Source organism: Vombatus ursinus, unplaced genomic scaffold (genome assembly GCF_900497805.2).
Source record: "Vombatus ursinus unplaced genomic scaffold, bare-nosed wombat genome assembly UNPS02009835.1, whole genome shotgun sequence".
NCBI lineage: Eukaryota > Metazoa > Chordata > Mammalia > Diprotodontia > Vombatidae > Vombatus > Vombatus ursinus.
Window position 1 is genome coordinate 20929456 of NW_020949613.1, and position 18512 is coordinate 20947967.

The following is an 18512-nucleotide window of genomic DNA, read 5'->3' on the forward strand; positions in this document are numbered from 1 at the left end:
CAATTCAAAACTAGTTAGTGACCTTAGAGCAGTAGATACTTATTTCTTCAGAGAATGTTATCAGATCCTGATTAAAGGATGGCTCTGAGAATAAGTCCAAATACATCTTTTGATTAAACTTATCAGAATAGTTTGATAGTAGAAAACTTGATACGTTGACAATATCTACCATATCATCACATAGATGGAATGTTCTGAGGTACTTGATTCAACCTCAAGGTCAGAATAGTTCTCAGACTTCTCTCACGTATGTCAGCAAACACATCTTACCTGGAAGTTTTAGAAAAATAACAGCCACTAGGTACTTTTTGGAAAAGATCTACTTTTAAAAACTATACTAAGTGACAATAAAGCATTTTGAGATCCTGCCACACTCCCATCAATGAATTCCAGGCTCATAATAGGATTCTGTGGTCCATGTTTCATTCTTTAAAACTGCCATTCAAATTAAAATTTTTCAAGACTCAACTAACAATTTTATAGAGCACTGCTCTTTAAGGTAACCCCTACCATGTTTGAATTAGCAAGAAGGTAGATGATCGGTGAATCTTGGCCTAGCTATTAAATGTGTGCCACACGACTGAAATATAATAAGATATAGAGATAAATTCTGTGATTCATGTAAGATTTAAAATTTTGATTGAACCACAGAATTACCCTCTAGGAAGTTTTGAAAACAAGTAGGAGACATAATATAATTATTTTCATTCTATCAAGGGCAGGACTTAATGAAAAAAGTTCTTGTAAGTGAATCAAAATTTCCACTTTTGTCACGCCACAGTGTATTCTTGCATCTCATTTAACATATTGATCTAATGTGAGAATGTGAGGGCTGGTCCAACATGACTCTAGGTAAGTGGTTAGTTTTGTTGTTGTTTTTTTTTAATAGTCCACTGAGGATTACCTTTCCAGGTCCAAATTCTAATCTGTTTTGATTTGTCATGTCAATATGTGATCTTCCGTGCTCTCCCTATGGCATTGTTTCCTTTGTTAAATTGATAGTAATCATTTTTATAAAACAAAATACAAGTCACAGTTATATACAATGGAGTACCTAGGTCAGATTGATCCAGGACTTCTGTAGGTTATAATAAATTAGGAATATGACATATCAAATACTAGTATCCCAAGAATAACATCATATCGAGATCTGTAGAATTTTCCCATGAATTGAATGCTACTTTCTCATTATGTGGTAAATAGCCATACAATAGTATATTTAGGTATACTTCATATATAGAGTTCTCTCTATATAAGGCATATGTGTAATTTTTTAGCTTTTTATGTTGCAAGCTTGATTTTAATTTCCAAAGCACCTCATCATTTTCAGGCTTAACTTTGCCCACATCATCTGCATTTTCTTTTTTTTTTAAGATATTTTCCATCAATTTTGTTCAGTAAACTCTTTCAGATGTGTTTGTAAAGCCTACTAGTGAGTTGCATAATTTGTGTCATTCTGATTTATCTTCCTAGAGTGAAACATTAGTATTAGCAATACTTGAACATTTCTTGTTTCCAAAACCTACTGTTTTGGTAGTAAAAATATTGCGGCAAATTTAGCCACAATATTAATGTGATTGTTGTCATTGTAAAAAAAAAGTTTTGTTGTTTTGATCTTTGAGGTCTTCCTTTGGGAAAGGCAATTTTGTGTAGTGTGTAACATTCATGCGCATTAGTAGCTGCATTTACAGTAACTCTGTTTCATTGCCACTCCTTTCTAAATCTCAAAAGGATTATGCCATCACATTGAAACCAATGTAACTATGAGACCTTCAGAAAGATTCACGGGCTGAATTTGGCTGATTTTAAAACATACTGTTTCTTTATAGTGATATTCCAAGGATTCCTGAGAGCTCCCATCCTCCATTAGAGTCTAGTGAGTATGAAGACTTCTTTTGATTAATTAATTCATCTAAAATGGTTCTTTCTATTTTAAAAGTTGTAACTTTTGAACTCATTTATTACCATTCCTTTAATCGTTGAGCACGAGAGAATGGATGGTTGCTTCAAGGTCGCTGGAGTATAGGCAAGTAGAGGCCTATAAGCCATGACTAAAGGTGGCAACAACATGGACATCAAATGTGTTGGGGGTACAGAGAGTGATGAATATCATTGGGCCCAATGAATATCTACTTATTTACACTTTATGGCACCATTTCTCCTCAATGTGTATGGTTATAGGCATATTACTTCAATGATGATGGTATTTTCCTAAAAGATACCATCATAGGATCTGATGTCAAGCACTGGAGCATTACTTTTCCATGGTGGTAGGAGTAGGGGCTATGTTTTACCTGGCATAAGTATGTCCCAGGTGAGGAAACTCCCCCTATCAATGACTATTGGGGACTGAAAAATTACATGACTTGCAAGTTACTCTTCCATATAAGGCAGAAAACCATGCTACCCTCCCCTGTCCAACCAAATTATTTTAGTGACTGTATTGGTGAAAAGGATTTCATTTTAAGTCAGGTTTCATCTCCTAGTCTTCCTTATATCCTATCATCCATGACAAAGTACCTTGAACATGGAAGAAGATCAATAAATATTTATTAAATGAATGTGTGTGAATGAACAAAAGAAAAATGAAAGAATTAATGAAAGTGTCCCTTATTAGGAATTTCCATCCATTTGATAATTCCATAGCATAGACCCCAACAATAAAATTGTAATGAGGTACCTATTTACCAATTATTCTATTCCATGAAGGTTAATATTCTATTCAGAGACTCATGCTGACAATAATGACCCATATACCATCATCCACACCATCATTAAAGATACTATTAAAGGGTTTTCATGTTTCTTAAGCATTTCAGCTGTGGAACATGGGCTTGAAAAGTGTGTAATCAAGCAATGTGGCATTAATTCAGTGAGAATGTGAGTACATTTAAATTTTTGAATTGCTTATCCTTAGCATTTCTAACCCACTCTACCCTGTGTACTAAATAGCTGTAGGGTGAAAAAATTTTTAATTAGCTACTCTCCTTACTTTTGGGGCATAGTCTATATAATAAAATACAAACAAAGCCCAAATGAAGATTAACTGGAGACTTTGAATAGCATCCAAACAGCCTTAATTGATATTCAAATCAAAGTGTACGATGGAGTCCAGAATCTTCCCTCATTTTTTAGAAGCCATCTCTGTACTCTTTCTGTGAACCACTGGAGACACCATCTGACTGGATCCACAGATTTTAGAGATTTATTTGGTAGCCTCTCTACTAAGAAAAATAAACCTAAGAATAGTTACTGATCAGGAATTGTTTTCTATCAAATTTATTACAATTTTTACAATGAAGGTAACTCAAATAAATCTAGTCACTCTACCAATGTGATTGAATGAACACCTTCATCATCATTAATTGCATCCACCACCACCCTCACTTGCCCTTATCATTACCCTAGGTCCTGTTTAATGTAAGTAAACATTCAGAATGTCACATGTATTTGGAGTCTGGTAACTCAAATTGAATGCTGGACTGATTTCTTACATTTTAAATATACCACTCCCTCTTGGAAATGGTGATTAACCACATATAAAATATTCTTTGAGAATTTTGTAATATGAATCTCTTGATAGTTTTAGGTAGTGTTTCATTATCAAGGAAATTATAGTGTATAGTATATGACTTAAGTGTTTTAGAAAATATATTCATTGTAACCTTATTTGGCCACAATTTATCAGAAATATCCTGTGCATTTTTTCTCTTATTCCAGGTTCAAGTTCTTTTGAATCTCAAAAGATGGAAAGACCTTCCATTTCTGTTATTTCTCCAACTAGTCCTGGAGCATTAAAAGATGCCCCTCAGGTCCTACCGGGGCAACTTTCTGTAAGTATTTTTTTCCTTCCTGATAATGTTGGAGAGAGTTCTTTGTTCTCATCACTTTTAATTGTTTTTAATTAAATTTTCTTTTTTTTAATCAACCCCAAAATATGCCTTTTCTCCCTCTCAATCCTCCCAAATTGAGAAAGAAAAACAAAACCCCTTTTAAAAACATGTATAATCAAGTAAAATTAATTACTTTTTGGCCACATCAAAACAATATGTCAATCTGCACTCTGAGTCCTCCACTTCTCTATCAGGCAGTGGGTACGTGTTTCATCATGTTTCCTTTGGAATTGTGGTTGGTCATTGCACTGGTCAGTTTCTAAGTCTTTCCAAGCTATTTGTCTTTATAATATTGTTGCATTGTGTATATATGCATATTTGTGTGTATATATGTGTGTGTGTGTGTAGAGACAGAGAGCGAGAAAGAGAATATGAATTTTTCTGGTTTACTTCAGTAGGCATCAGTTCAAACACATGTTTCCAGTTTTCTTTGAAACCATGCCCTTTATAATTTATTTCAAAACCATAGTTTTCATCATAATTATATACCATCATGTGGTCAGTTACTCCCCAATTATTGGATAATCCCTCATCTTTTTTAATCCCTTCCTACCCCTAAAAAGGACAGCTATATTTTTATACATACTTTGAGTTTATTTTGTTTAGGACTAATCCCCCCCCCTTAATTTACACTCTCTTGTATTCCCCCCTCTCTCTTCTGTCCTTTCTCTCCTGTTTCCATGTTGAGCAAAATATTTTTCTGTACCCAAACTGTGAGTGTACACTTCCCTCCTTTGACCAGTTCAGATGAGAGTGAGGTTCAAATGTCACCCACTCCTCCCACTCTTTTCTTCTTTGTTTATATAAATGTCTACTTTTGTACCCAAAATACGTGAAATAATTTTTCTCATTCCTTGGCTTCTTTACTCTGTCCTAGTATATTCCTCTTTCCCTCTTTTTTATTTTTCTTTAAGATCATCAAAATATAACAGAACCACTCAAAAGCCTTCTGTCTAAGTAGACACTTGATTTCATAATGATTATTAATGGTGATAGAGTTCTCAGAGGACATAAGTGTCATCTCCCTATATTCAAATGTAGACAGTTTATGTTTTATGTCCCTTATGAATGTTCACTCATGTTTATCTTTTCATGTTTCTCTCAATTTCTGCATTTGCACTTCAAGGTTTCTTTTCAGTTCTGGCATTTTCATCAGGAACATTGGAGGAGTTTTTTTCATTTCATTAAAGTTTTTTTTAAGTTCTGCAGGATTATACTCAGTTTTACTGGGTAAGTTATTCTTACCTGTAAGCATATATCCTTTGCCTTCTAGAATATCATATTCTAATATTTATTTATGGTGGTGGTGGCTTTATGGTGGTGGCTACTAAATTATATGCGATTCTTAGTGTGGCTCTTTGGTACTTGAATTCTTGTGTTCTTGCTTTCTGACTGCTTGCAGGATTTTCTCTGCATTTTGGCCATAGTATTCTGGGGGAATTTTCATTTTGGGGTTTCTTTCAGGAATTGCCTGGTGAATTGTTTCTATTTCCACTCTTTCCTCTGGTTCTGAGAAATCTGGACAGTTTTCTTTCGTGATTTCTTGAAATGAGTTGTCTATTCTCTATTCTCTTTTTGGTTGTGTTTTTCATTTAGTTCAATAATTTCTAACTTATATCTCCTCAATTTGTTTTTGAGCTTAGTTGTTGTTGGTATGATGATTTAAATTTCTTCCATATTGTAAATCCTTTGACTTTGTTTTATTATTTCTTATTGCCTCAATGAGTCATCAACTATCTTAACCATTCTAAGTTTTAGTGAGTTTGTGGTTTGGGCAAAGTTTTGTACCTCTTGTGCCAAACGATTAATTCCCTTTCCAATTCTCTCTTCTATAACTCATTTATTTTCCAATTTTTTTCCTTTAGTGCTGTAATTTAATTTATGAAAAAAAAGTTTTGCCCCTTAAAATATTTGGTTCATCTCTTCGAAGAATTCTAGTTTAACTTTTTTCCCAAGCCGTGTTTTTGTTTGAATTGTATGCATTTTCTTGCACGTTTTTGTGTCATTTTCCTCTTCTGAATTTGTGTCTTGAGCATCCTTATCACCATAGCAACTTTTTGTGGAGGAATTCTTTTTTGTTTCCTCATTCTTCCAACCTGCTTCTTAACTTCAGACTTTATGTTAGGGCTAGGTTCTGTCTACTTGTGGAGAGAATGTCTGGGCTGACCTTGTTTTTTTTTTTTTAGATTCTTGTGGATGCTTTATTAGGGTATTAGTTATTATTAGATCATTCCATAATCTTGGAGACAAATCAGGCTGAGGACTTGCAAGCTTTCAGTGCTCCCCGTGGTCTGAGTCAAGGTGCTATCCCTCTGGGCAGAGTTCTGCAAGTTCCTGAACTAGGTTTGGATCTAAGAAACACATCTGTGGTCTTGTCCTGGTTAGAGATCTGTTGGACTCCTGATAGATTCAACTACTATTTGCCACCTGGAAAACTATGCTGATTTAGAGTGACAGAACTGCCGAGTTCCCTTTGGTCTAGGATTCTTGCCCTAGTTATTCCACCGCAGGCTTCAGACTGGGTTGAAAGCTGGAACTGAGACCCTACTCTGCTCTTGGGATCCAAGCCACTTGCTTCTGAACTTTCTCCTTGCTCAGTACAGAACTTAGGACCTGTGATGACTCTCCACTCTGGAATGCCACCTCTTGTTTCTGGTGCTTTCCTCATTCTGCCCTACATTTGTGACCATGAATCAGGTAGTGAGCAACAGCTGCTAGCTGGCACCTGTTCCTGTACTTTACTCAAGTTTAGATTCCTCTGTGCTAGATTTGGGAACTCTTCTTTCTCTTGCCTTTAATCAATCCCTCACAGAACTTTGGGCCTTCTTAAGGAGAAGTATCCAGAAAGCAGTTTAGATATGTAGGGAAATTCCCCACAGGTGAAAAGTTTACTTCAGACAAAATATTCCATAGCCCAGTGGATCCCTAAATTCCCAAACTAATAAGTTTGAACCCTGTTCCTCCTTCCAGCAATACTCTAGGGAAAGAGCCCATCAGCAAAACAACTACCTAAGCCTAGCTAAAAATGTATCAATATGTATGTCCCCTAAGATGAGTCTAAGAGCTGGGGAGAAGAGAAAGACTGTGTGACAGGCACTGAACTCTTTGAGAGAAAAGAGGAATTTCCTGGAAGTTGGTCAACAGCAGGTATCAGAATTTTGATTGGGTGGTAGATATGGATTGAATGACCCATAGATCCATAGGTCATAGACTCATAGGTAGAGAAGTTACTAAGTGATGATTATAAAAAGAGAAATTTTCAGCAGATTGAGTCAAGGAATCCAGTTAGAAGGCTATCATGGCCATTAGAGAAGAAATGAGGAGGATTTGAACACTTATAAAGAACTTTAAGGGTTACAAAATATTTTCTTCATCAAAACCAGGTGAGTTAGGGATTGCACATATTGTCATTCTTATTTTACAGACAAGGAAATTGAGGTTCAAAGTATTTAGGTGACTTGATTATGCTCACACAGTTAGTAAGTGGCAAAGTTTTGACATAGCACCCAGATCCTTTGACTGCACAGTCAGTATATTTTTAATGTATTTCATATCTAATTTTTCTAACATACTGTGAAATTCAATTCAATATATTCATTCATTCTTGCTTTCATTCAACAAAGGGTAAAGAAAATAAGCATTTATTAAGACCTTTTTTATGTATTGGGCATAGTGCCAAGTGCTTTACAAATATTTCATATCCTTACAACAACACTGGGGGGTAGGTGCTATGATTATCCTCATTTTACAGTTGAGGAAACTGAGACAGAGAGAAGCTAAATGATTTGCTCAGGGCCACCCAGAAACAAGTAATAGTATCCATTACATGGGAGTACTTTGTTAGGGTCTGTGGTAAGTGAAATAAGAATCTATAGGTAACAACCTTCGTTTCATCCAGGAAATTCCTCTTTTCTCTCAAAGAGTTCAGTGCCCGTCACACAGTCTTTCTCTTCTCCCCAGCTCTTAGACTCATCTTAGGGGACATACAGTCCTAACAGTTCCTTATTTCTCATGACCTATTCCTCCACTCTGCTTCAGCTATTCAAAGAGATGACCATACTCTTGATCTTATCATCATCCACAAAGATACCACTACTATATTTATGAACTCTGAAATTCCCTTATTTGATCATAATCCATTGGCTTTCTACCTCTCCCTCTGCCTTGGAACCCCAAAATTTTGTTTTTCCTCACTATGACCTACAATATCTTGACCTTGCAATTCTCTTCCTGACCATTACCCCTGAACTGGCTATATTCTCTTCTCTTGCCCACTTTGCCCACTTGGCAAACCAGTTCAACTCTACACTGTTGGCTTCTCTTGAGTCCTTTGCTTGCTTATCTTATTGTCAATTTTTCCTGTCAAGAGTCATCCTTACATTACTCCCAACAGCAGTTGCCTTCATTCCTATTCATATGCAAGTAAAGGAAGTTGGAGGAAATCCCAAAATCATACTGACTGGGTAGGTACAAATTTAAGCTACGTTATCTCAAATGGACCCTCAATGTGACAAAGAAATCCTTTTAAATGTTTCTTTAATTGACTTCCTCTTCCACTCACCACAGTGTTTTTGTTTTCAAACCATTTCATCTTTCTTCAAATCTCTCATAGTCCCATCCCAACCTCCTAATCTGAGAACTTTGGCTCATATTTCATTGAATAAAATGAGGCAATTTACTAGGAGCTCCTTGTTCTCCCTTCCTCCTTATCTCACATCACCCACATCTTGTCTGCCACCATCTTCTCCTTCACCCCTATCTCACATGAAGAGATGACACTTCTTCTTGCTAAGGAAATCCTCTTGATATGCACAAGTGATTCTATTCCCTACTATTTTCTCCAGACATTGCTCCTTCCATCATCCCTTTTTTCTCACGTATCTACTCTTTCCTTGTCTACAGGCTGCTTCACTATTGCCTATGCACATGCCCATGTCTTCCCTGTCTTCAAAAAATCCCCACTTGATTCATCTCTCTCTGCTAGTTATCATTTCATATCTGTCCTCCCTTTTTGGAGTCTAAATTCCTTATGATAGTCATCTATAATCTATGCCTAAACTTCTCCTCTCATCTCTTCTTAACTTTCTACAGTCTGGCTTTTGGCCTTATCATCTTCTTCCCAACATTACCAATGATTTTTTGAGGGCAGCCAGTTGGTGCAGTGAATAGAATATCTGATCTTGAATTAGGAAGACCTGAGTTTAAATTTGACCTCACACACTTACTAGCTGTATGGTCCTGAGCAAGTCACTTAACCTTTGGTTGCCTCAATTTCTTCTTCTATAAAATGAGGATAACAATAGCACCTACCTCTCAGGGTTGTTGTAAAGATCAAATGAAGTAATAATTATAAAGTGCTTACAAGTGTCTGGCACATAGTAAGAGCTATATAAATGTTAACTACTGCCACTACTACTACTACTACTACTGCTACTACTACTACTACTACTACTACTACTACCACTACTACTACTATCACCACCACCACCATGACCACCAACACCATTTCTTCTACTACTATTTTCAATTGCCTAATCTAATTTACTCTTCACAATCCTTATCCTTCTTGACCTCTAGGCAGCTTTTGACACTGTCCTTTTCCTTGATAATTTCTAGTTTTCAATGACACAACTCTATCCTATTTAATGGACCCTTTTCTTATCCTTCTATATTATTTTTCTTGGTGATCTTATCAGTTCGTTAAGTTCATCTTCCTAGAGTATAGGTCTGACCATTTGACACCCCTTACTAAATAAATTCAACTGTCTCTCTATCACTTCTAAGGTCAAATATAAAATCCTCTGTTTGCCTTGTAAACCCTTCGTAACCTTTTACCTTTCCAGTTTTCATATACCTTATTCACATCCATGTATTTTACCATCAAGGGACACTTACCTCTTTACTGTTTCTTTCATAAGACAACCCATCCCTTCCTAGAATTTAAGGAGAGGGCTCAGGGCAGCTTATCAATCCCTGTCCATTTGCACTCCTGGACATTATGATGCCCTTTCCTGCGTCACACTAGATACCCTTCCTCCTCTCTGCTCCCGTAGATTTTCAGTTTCTTTTTATGTACTATCTTCTGCCATTAGAATGTGAGTTTCTTGAGTGCAGGGACTGTCTTTTGCCTTTCTTTATATCCTCAGGGCTTAGCATATTGCCTGCACATAGCAGGGTCTTAACACATTTTTTTTTTAATTAACTGACTTCTGACTCGCTGTATTTTTACTGGCTTTCCTCCATGCCTGGAGTTCTTTCCTTCCTTATTCCTACCTCTTGGATCCATGAATTCCTTCAAGTGCTAACTAAAATTTTACTTTCCACAAGAAACCTTTCTTGATTCCCTTTAATTCTAGTGCCTTCCTTCTGTTGATCATCTTCAATTCATCTTGTCTGTGTTTTTTGTGTACATAGTTGTTTACATGAGGCCTCCCCCATTAGACTACGAGCTCCTTGGGAGCAGGGACTATCTTTAACCTTTTCTTGTATCTCCAGAGTTTAGCAGGATGTCTAGCATATAATAGGTGTTTAATAAATACTTGTCAATTGACAGTTGACCTACATTAAGACCAATATCCTTACTTTCATAGAGCTTAGTAGACAGTATAAAAAGATATAAAGCTTGTAAAAGCATATCCTACATAATATTACCTAGATACAGGGAATTTTCCAGCAAAGCAGTTTAAAGAACCATAGGATTTTAGAGTTGGGAGGGCTCCCAGTAAGTAATGTAACCAAACCTCACTGTAATATCACAAAACCCCACTACAGTCTATCATTGTAGAACTATATAGTTTTGCCACGCATCATGTTTGCATGGAACTAAATACACAAGTAAATCATATCCAAAGAAAGAGAAACATTCCATAAGCATCAAAATTGAGATATTGATGCAGTGGAAAGTGCTGACTCTGGAATATTAAAACCTGGATTCAACTCCCAGCTCATCTGCTTGATTCCAACATGACTTTGGGAAAGTCACTTTATATCTCTTGCACTCAGTTTAACTGATTTGTTTAAAAAAAAGTGATTGGTGACTTCCAAGGCCTCTTTCCATCTCTAAACTTATGATCCTATGAACAAAGGCTAAGGCAGTTCAATCAATCAATAGGCATTTATTACCTACTAGATACCAGGTACTGTCCTAGGTGCTAGGGATACAAATAAAAATTAAAAGTTTCTTCCCTCAAGGAATTAATATTCTATAAAAGATCATAGGGGCGGAGAGATGTAGATTTCTGAAGGTTGAATTTTGCTTCTCATTCCTTTCCTATGGTTGCTAAATATTTGTCACCTTTTCATATAATTTCCTGAGAGTTTTAATCCCCATATGGAGATATATTGAATTTCTATATATTTATTTATTTACTTATTCTGATGGCTATTTTCCTTCTGGATTCTCAAGGTTCACTGACACTTCTACATCTAAATTTTAAACAGAAAAAAGCCACATAAGCTCTGAGGTTAACATTCCATGTTTTATTATTTATTAACTTCTTTTTGATCCTATGTTGTTATCAACACCTTGGCTTACTTTAATTTTTTTAAACTTCTCTACACCACAAATAGGATTGTCAGCACTCAAAACAACAAAACATGATTTTAAAAAAGATTTTTGGGGGGTGCTAATTAAAAATAAAAACATATATTTGAAGAAATAACAGTGTAAGAGTGCCAGGAGTAAGAGCCATTTTTTTTTAAATTTAAGGTAAAAACTAAAAATACCTAATTTTATTCTACCCAGATGGCATATTATTTCTTAGCATCTAGATTTTGTTTGTCATGGAATTATTTACTGAGAAATTGCTTGACTCACCTCCAGAAAAAAAATCAGCTAAGAGGCATTTATTAAATGCTCACTATGGGCCAGATATTGTACTAAGTAGTAATTTTGATTTTCAGTTTTGACTTCACTTTGTACTAATGTCAGTTTATCATTAAATTTGAACAGTTAATACCTTCCTGATTATCCCATAGGTGAAGCTGTGGTATGACAAAGTTGGACATCAACTTATTGTAAATGTTCTTCAGGCAAGAGATCTACCCCCTCGAGTGGATGGACGACCCAGGAATCCTTATGTGAAAATGTACTTTCTTCCAGATAGAAGGTAGTGATTCTTTTGGGGAAGAAAGCATTCTAGAATTTTACCAAGGGAATGCAAAACAGTTTTTTTTCTAATACTTTTAAAATGTAAGTTAAATAATGATCAACTTGTCGATAAATGAGATGACTTCCCTATGGTTCTTGTAAATTGTGTGTTTCCATGATATTTTCTAAATACTTAGTTTTAATGTCCCCAGATGGCTTAATCAAAATTTTAATTTCTCAGACTTTTATATTGGTAAAATAGTTGGAATATAAGTATAATCAAAAAGTTGTAATGCATAGTTCTTGCATAATTAGAGTTGAACTAGAATATTATACTATCTAAGAAAATATTTTAGCTCTCTTAGGATACAGGCAATTTATATAAACAATATTGAAAATGATAATCATATCTTGTACAGATATAGTAATACCATGTGCCTCTAGTCCTTTATAATATATAAGCATGATATCTGCCTCTTTTCATAGAAGTGATGGATTCAGGGTGCAGAATGAGGTGCATTTTTGGAGGGGGCGGGGAATGACCAGTGAGAGAATTTGTTTTGCTTAACTATGTGTATTTGTTACAAGGAAATTGTTTTTTATTTCCTTTTTTCCTCCATAATTGATATGAGGGAGGGTAGAGAGAAAAAAATAAATTTCTTTTCATTAAAAAGTAACAGTTCAATTGGAAAAATTTATAAGAGTATTTATTTTTCAGTGATAAAAGTAAAAGGAGGACCAAAACAGTAAAGAAAGTCCTAGACCCCAAATGGAACCAAACATTTCTCTATTCACATGTGCACCGTAGAGATTTTAGAGAACGAATGTTAGAAATAACTGTGTGGGATCAACCAAGAGTACAAGAAGAAGAAAGTGAATTTCTTGGAGAGGTGATGTATGCTATGAAGATTTGAGTGCTTTGCCTTTTAAATGCTAAATAAAGTATCTCCAAATGTAAATTGTGTTAATTTGAGAGTTAACATTGGGACTGCCTCCTGATTTAACTTGAAAACTGTTTCTCTAGATCCTCATAGAGCTGGAGACAGCCCTACTAGATGATGAACCACATTGGTATAAACTGCAGACACACGATGAATCTTCGCTACCTCTGCCTCAGCCATCACCTTTCATGCCAAGGAGACACATTCATGGAGAAAGCTCTAGCAAAAAATTACAAAGTAAGCCTGAGATCTTTGTATGTTACCACTTAGCAAAAATATTGGCTGTAGGCTAGCAATGGTGAAATGATTCTGAGGAAGGTCAGTTGTAACTATAAGAGTAGATTTTTCTTTCTGGAGTTTTAAAGGAGATAACAGCATTAAAAAAAATTGTCAAACTATACAATTAAGGTTAGAGAGCAATTATAGCAAGATTACCCAAGTGGTTTTTTTTATTATTTATCTGTCTTTATATCTACTATCTATCTATCTATCTATCTATTATTTATATACATCTTCGTGGATACTTAATGGAGACCTCATTTAATCATGTCAAACAAATTTTACACCAGTGAAAGTTAAGTAGTACCAGGAATGGTTTTTTTTTATTTAAAATTGCATAATGTTATATTGTGCACTATACTGGTTATATGGTAGGCCCTTAATTGTGTGTTTTTTTAATAACCATATATTTATTTTTAATAACTTTAGTTCTAAGCCTTCCTATAGATCTCAATATGTCAGTTAAAAATATATTCAACAATAATAAAATTTTAGATGTTTGAGTCATTTTTTTAAAGTAAGATTAGTTTAGAAACTGTGTAAACATTTGAAAAATTAGTGGAAAAAGTAGATTTGTGAGAGACCTTAAGGGAACAATTTTGTTTTAAGTAGATCAATAATGCTCATCTTTATTTGTATGAATGTGTGCATTGTTATCGATTGTAACAATAATAGTTTATATTTATTTAACCCTTTATATATGTTATCTCATGTAAGCTTGGTAACAACCCTATGCAATATGTTCTATTATTATTCACATTTTATGGAGGAGAAAATTGAACTTGAAGAAGACTAAGTAACTTCTGTAAGGTCACATGGCTAGTACATATCAGAGGTAGTATTTGAAATAAGTTGTTCCTGAATCCAGCATTCTATCCAATATGTTACCCTATACATAATAAGTTTTGACATCTTCATAGTCACAGGGAAGTTACTCTTGAAAATATGAATCTCAATTGTTTTTAGACAGAGTTTGGTTTTCCTTTTTCATTTTACCCAGGGTAATTATTTCTTAATGACAGTATTGCCTAGTGAATAGACAACCATAAGACCACAAATTTAGAATTGTAGAAGGCCTCAGAGGCTATGCAGTATAATCCCTCATTTTTCAAAAGTTAAGTGACTTGCCCAAGGTCATGTAGGTAGTAAGTGGCAGAGCTGGGATTTGAACTCAGGTCTTCTGATTCCAAATCTGCCAGTCTTTCCATTACACCACACTACTGTCTTGGAGTCAGGAACTTAGTGAAAGTTCTGCCTCAAATTGATACTAGGTACATGACCATAGGAAAGTATACTCTTCAGACAACTCTTCAAGGCTCTTAAGTTATAAACAAATTATTACCTTGTATCAGTGGGGGTAATTTCCAGGCTAAGAATTCCCTATACCAATGAAATCACATGTCTAGAACAGAAAACAAAACAAAATAAAATATCCTGAAGTTAGTGTTATACAGAAAGGTCTTTTCATTTCTTCAATCCCTCTATAAAATTTCCTGACCACCCATTAGAGTATAACTATAAGAAATTTTTAGTTTAAAAAAAAACTGTGCTATGGAGTCAGCCGGTCAACAAGCATTTATAAAGTCCTTATTATGAGCCAGGCATTATGTTAAACAATGGAGATAGATGCATGAAGCAAACAACAGTCCCTGCTCTGAGGGATCATACACATTTTAAATGTGAAAGACATGCAAATAACTAGAGGTATACATAATATATACAGAGTATATGAAGGAAATATAAAAGAGGAAAGCATTAGCAGTTGGAAGGAAAGGATTCCTTCAGAAAGCAGGCTTTGGGCTGAGTCTTGAAGAAAGAATATTGTGGATACTGCTGTCATCTTTTTTCTGGTGTGGCATGTCAATTGAAAAAAAAGTACAAAATTCAAGGAGTTACATGTAAATAAATAAATAAATAAACAAAACAAAACAAAAGAAACCCCTTTCTCTACCTCCCTATCATATGGGAACCACTTCAATGGGTATGATGAGCACAAGAATATCAGGAATCTCATGATGACCCTCGGGGTACCATATATGGTAAGCAATAAGAAGACTTGGGTATGGCTTGGTACCAGATTATGAATCAATCAAATACTTATCCTGTATTGTTCTGAATACTTCCATAGCACTGTCATTGGATTAAAAAAAATCTGATCATTTCCTTTATATTTTACAAGTCAACCAGATACATAGGTATGTATTTGCCTTACTGTTGTGCAGGATCTCAGCGAATCATTGATAGTGACATCTCAGATTATGAGGTTGATGATGGTATTGGAGTAGTTCCTCCAGGTGCGTGGGTGCAGAGCATGTCCCTGCTTCTTTGTGCTTTGGCTTATTCTCCTAGTAACCCAGGATCCTCCCCAGTGCTGATATGGAGATATAGTATTCTAGAGAAATCAGTATTTGTTATTCCATGGCAACCTTTCTTCTAAATTACCTAGGCAGTTGAAAATGGACGGACATTTAGTAATTGACATTTCCATTTATTCACCTCCATCAGTTTATTGCCTAGAAGTAAGATGAGTGAGGTCAGTTAAATTACTTCACAATGCTCTAAGCATAAATGAAAAGATGAATTTTATTTCAAAGAATACAGCTCATTTTACTGATAAAAACTTCATTCTCATTTGTATTGTATGGTATTTTTATTATTTTTTCCTTCCTAAGCTTCTGAACGTAATACAGCCTTCCATGGAATATACTGAAAAATATGCATGGTAGTAGTTAAAATTGCATGTGGCATGGCTATATCTTTTATGCCTATGTGATGCATTCATTATCATTACCCTGAGTATGTAGATATCTCTAAAAAACAGAAAAATGCATCAGCATTCATTTTATCAACATATTTTTAAACATTAGAATCAATTAGTAAAATGGTTTATGGTATTATAAAGGATACATTGTTACAATGGTTTTTTTAAATATTTGATTTTTTGGTCATAAAAGTTAGGAGTAAAATTAGAGTCTAAAAGTTAAAGGTAAAAGTAAAAAGTTAGAGGAAAGAATAATTTCTAATGTTCTATCTCTTAGGCAAGATTCCGTGGATTTAATTTTTAAATAGAAAATATTATCTTAAACATGATATTGTTGATTTTTTAAATGTCTGAATACATATTAAGTAAGATGAGTCAACTAATAATATTTTTCTAAGGTATTATTAGTATTATTATTGTTATTACCATAATTTTCTCCTTAATTCATGTAAGTTCAGGGAAGGAATTCATCCTTAGCATCTACATAGTTCTATCTAGCAAGATGCAAAATATAAATAAATTCCACCATGGTTAATAATTAACTTGTTACACTTATGAGAAACATGTAATTTTTCTCTACTTGAGGGAATAAGAATCTAGTATCATAGTTAGGGTCTTAAAAGACCCCAGAGGCTGTCTATTCCAATTTCCTTATTTTAACTTGGAATTGCCCAAGGTCACAAGGTAGCAAGGGTCAGAACTGGGATCTGAATACAGGTCCTTTGACTCCAGATCAGTGTTCTTTCCACTGCACCATACTGCCTCCCCCCAAATATAGAAGAGATTACAATCAGAGAATTTCTTAGGTGGAAGAGAGCTTAGTGATCACATGGTACAGAACAGAATGGAATTTAGGAGCATTCATTAATCAATTACTTGCTAAGAGCTGGGTAAAAAAATAAGGGTAAGATGATCACTGCCCAGATTTTCATGGAGAGACAACACAAAGTCCTCTACCTCTAGAGTCAGTGTTCTTTTTCTTCTGTGCTATGTTGTGTCCATATATAGCTATGTTTTTTTTTAATTTTTCATTGTAATGATGAGAATACTTAAACCCAATCTAACAATGGTTTTCTACCAAGGGCCATGGTTTCTGGTTAGTCTTAAAGTTGTCCTTATGGTTGTTGTCTTTTGTTTTCAAAGAGGACCAAAATTATATCACTATGCTAGAGTCAAGTTTCAGTGTGTCCAACTGTGGCTGATCAGACCAATACAAGCTCAGAATGCTCTACCACAAGTGGGGCACAAATAATCCATGTAAACACTTAGGGTGGATTCTCTAAATTTGCTCATCTTGTGTTTCCTTTGAGCTATTTCAATTCTGCTTTGCTCACAGAGCACAGTATGTTCTCTGATGTGGGCATGCCATACTGAGTAGTCCTATGCCAGTGTCTTCCATGTCACACAATCAATTCCAAAGTTCTTAAGAGAGACCTTGAGAGTGTTCCTAGTCAGATGAAACTCTGTTTAAAAAGAACTTCTTCTTCTTATATGTGGAGAGATTGTAAAGGATATATTCTAAGAAACTAATGTGAGACTTTCTGGAATCCTGTAGAGAAAGAAATATCTTTTGCTTAATGATTCTGCCATTATTGTGTCTATGGTTTGGCAACCTCCTCACCCTGTTTTCTCCTAAGACTTTCAATATCAAAAGTTTACTTGCAAATAAACAGGTGCAAAATTGTTCCATTACATCAAAGATTCACGTGAAAACTTTCAATGAGATTGGGTACAACTCAAAGCAAAAACCCTGGAGAAGGACCAAGTTGGCCTTATAAAGAATTTCTAGCCTAATATCATATAAATCTATCCTGTACTAAATCCAAATATGTTATATAAAACCACTGATGAGAAGTAAATGCTTGTTCCCCTTTCCAATTTAAAAGGTGTCTGCTAAGGTGCAAACATAGCAAACCATTAAAGAGGTTAATCTTGCCATTTTGTTTCCCTGATTGGTTCACTATTAAATATGTGTAGATACAGGAGCTTTAATTGGTGAGGTGAGCTTCCAGCGAAGAATATTATCTAAACACAGATTGACATCTTCTTTGCAATATAGATAATAGCCTAGGGCGCAAAGAGGCTCCCTAACTTACCCAGCTTATCAAGAGGAAGACTTAAGCCTAGCTCTTCATGACTTGAAGAGAAGCACTTTCTCTACTACACCACGCAAGATTGAAGTGCTTAGGGGCTGCCAACCTCCTTCCACTGGGGTACCACCCAATTCTATGTATGTTGTGTCTGTTTGGGGTAGTTCTTTAGTTCTTCTGGTGTCTGGAAGCATGGTTTTTTTGTTCTTAAATATTGCTAATTTGTGATCTTTGATACTTTGATGCATTTGTCATCCCATCCATTAAGGATTCCCTTAAGCATTGCAGACCCCTGTCATCCTGTGAGATTCTTGTCGTGTCATTCTGTAGATCCTTAATAGGAGACCTTCATCTAGACTTCTTGATGATAAGTGAGTACTGACAGAGCACATGGACTCCCCATTATCCTTTTATCCTTCACTCTTGAGATGGGATTGGCACCACTCTTCTTCTTGCTTG

The 18512-nt window shown here is 35.2% G+C and overlaps 1 protein-coding gene across 1 annotated transcript in view; it reads left to right on the forward strand.

The window, feature by feature from the left end:
- The window catches only part of RIMS1 (regulating synaptic membrane exocytosis 1), a 695579-nt gene that overhangs the window by 468190 nt on the left and 208877 nt on the right, over positions 1–18512 (forward strand). The window contains exons 11-16 of the mRNA XM_027852913.1: positions 1830–1876; positions 3721–3833; positions 11871–12001; positions 12701–12872; positions 13007–13160; positions 15425–15496. Coding sequence (XP_027708714.1) covers positions 1830–1876; positions 3721–3833; positions 11871–12001; positions 12701–12872; positions 13007–13160; positions 15425–15496 — 689 coding nt within the window. The remainder of the gene's footprint in view (positions 1–1829; positions 1877–3720; positions 3834–11870; positions 12002–12700; positions 12873–13006; positions 13161–15424; positions 15497–18512) is intronic.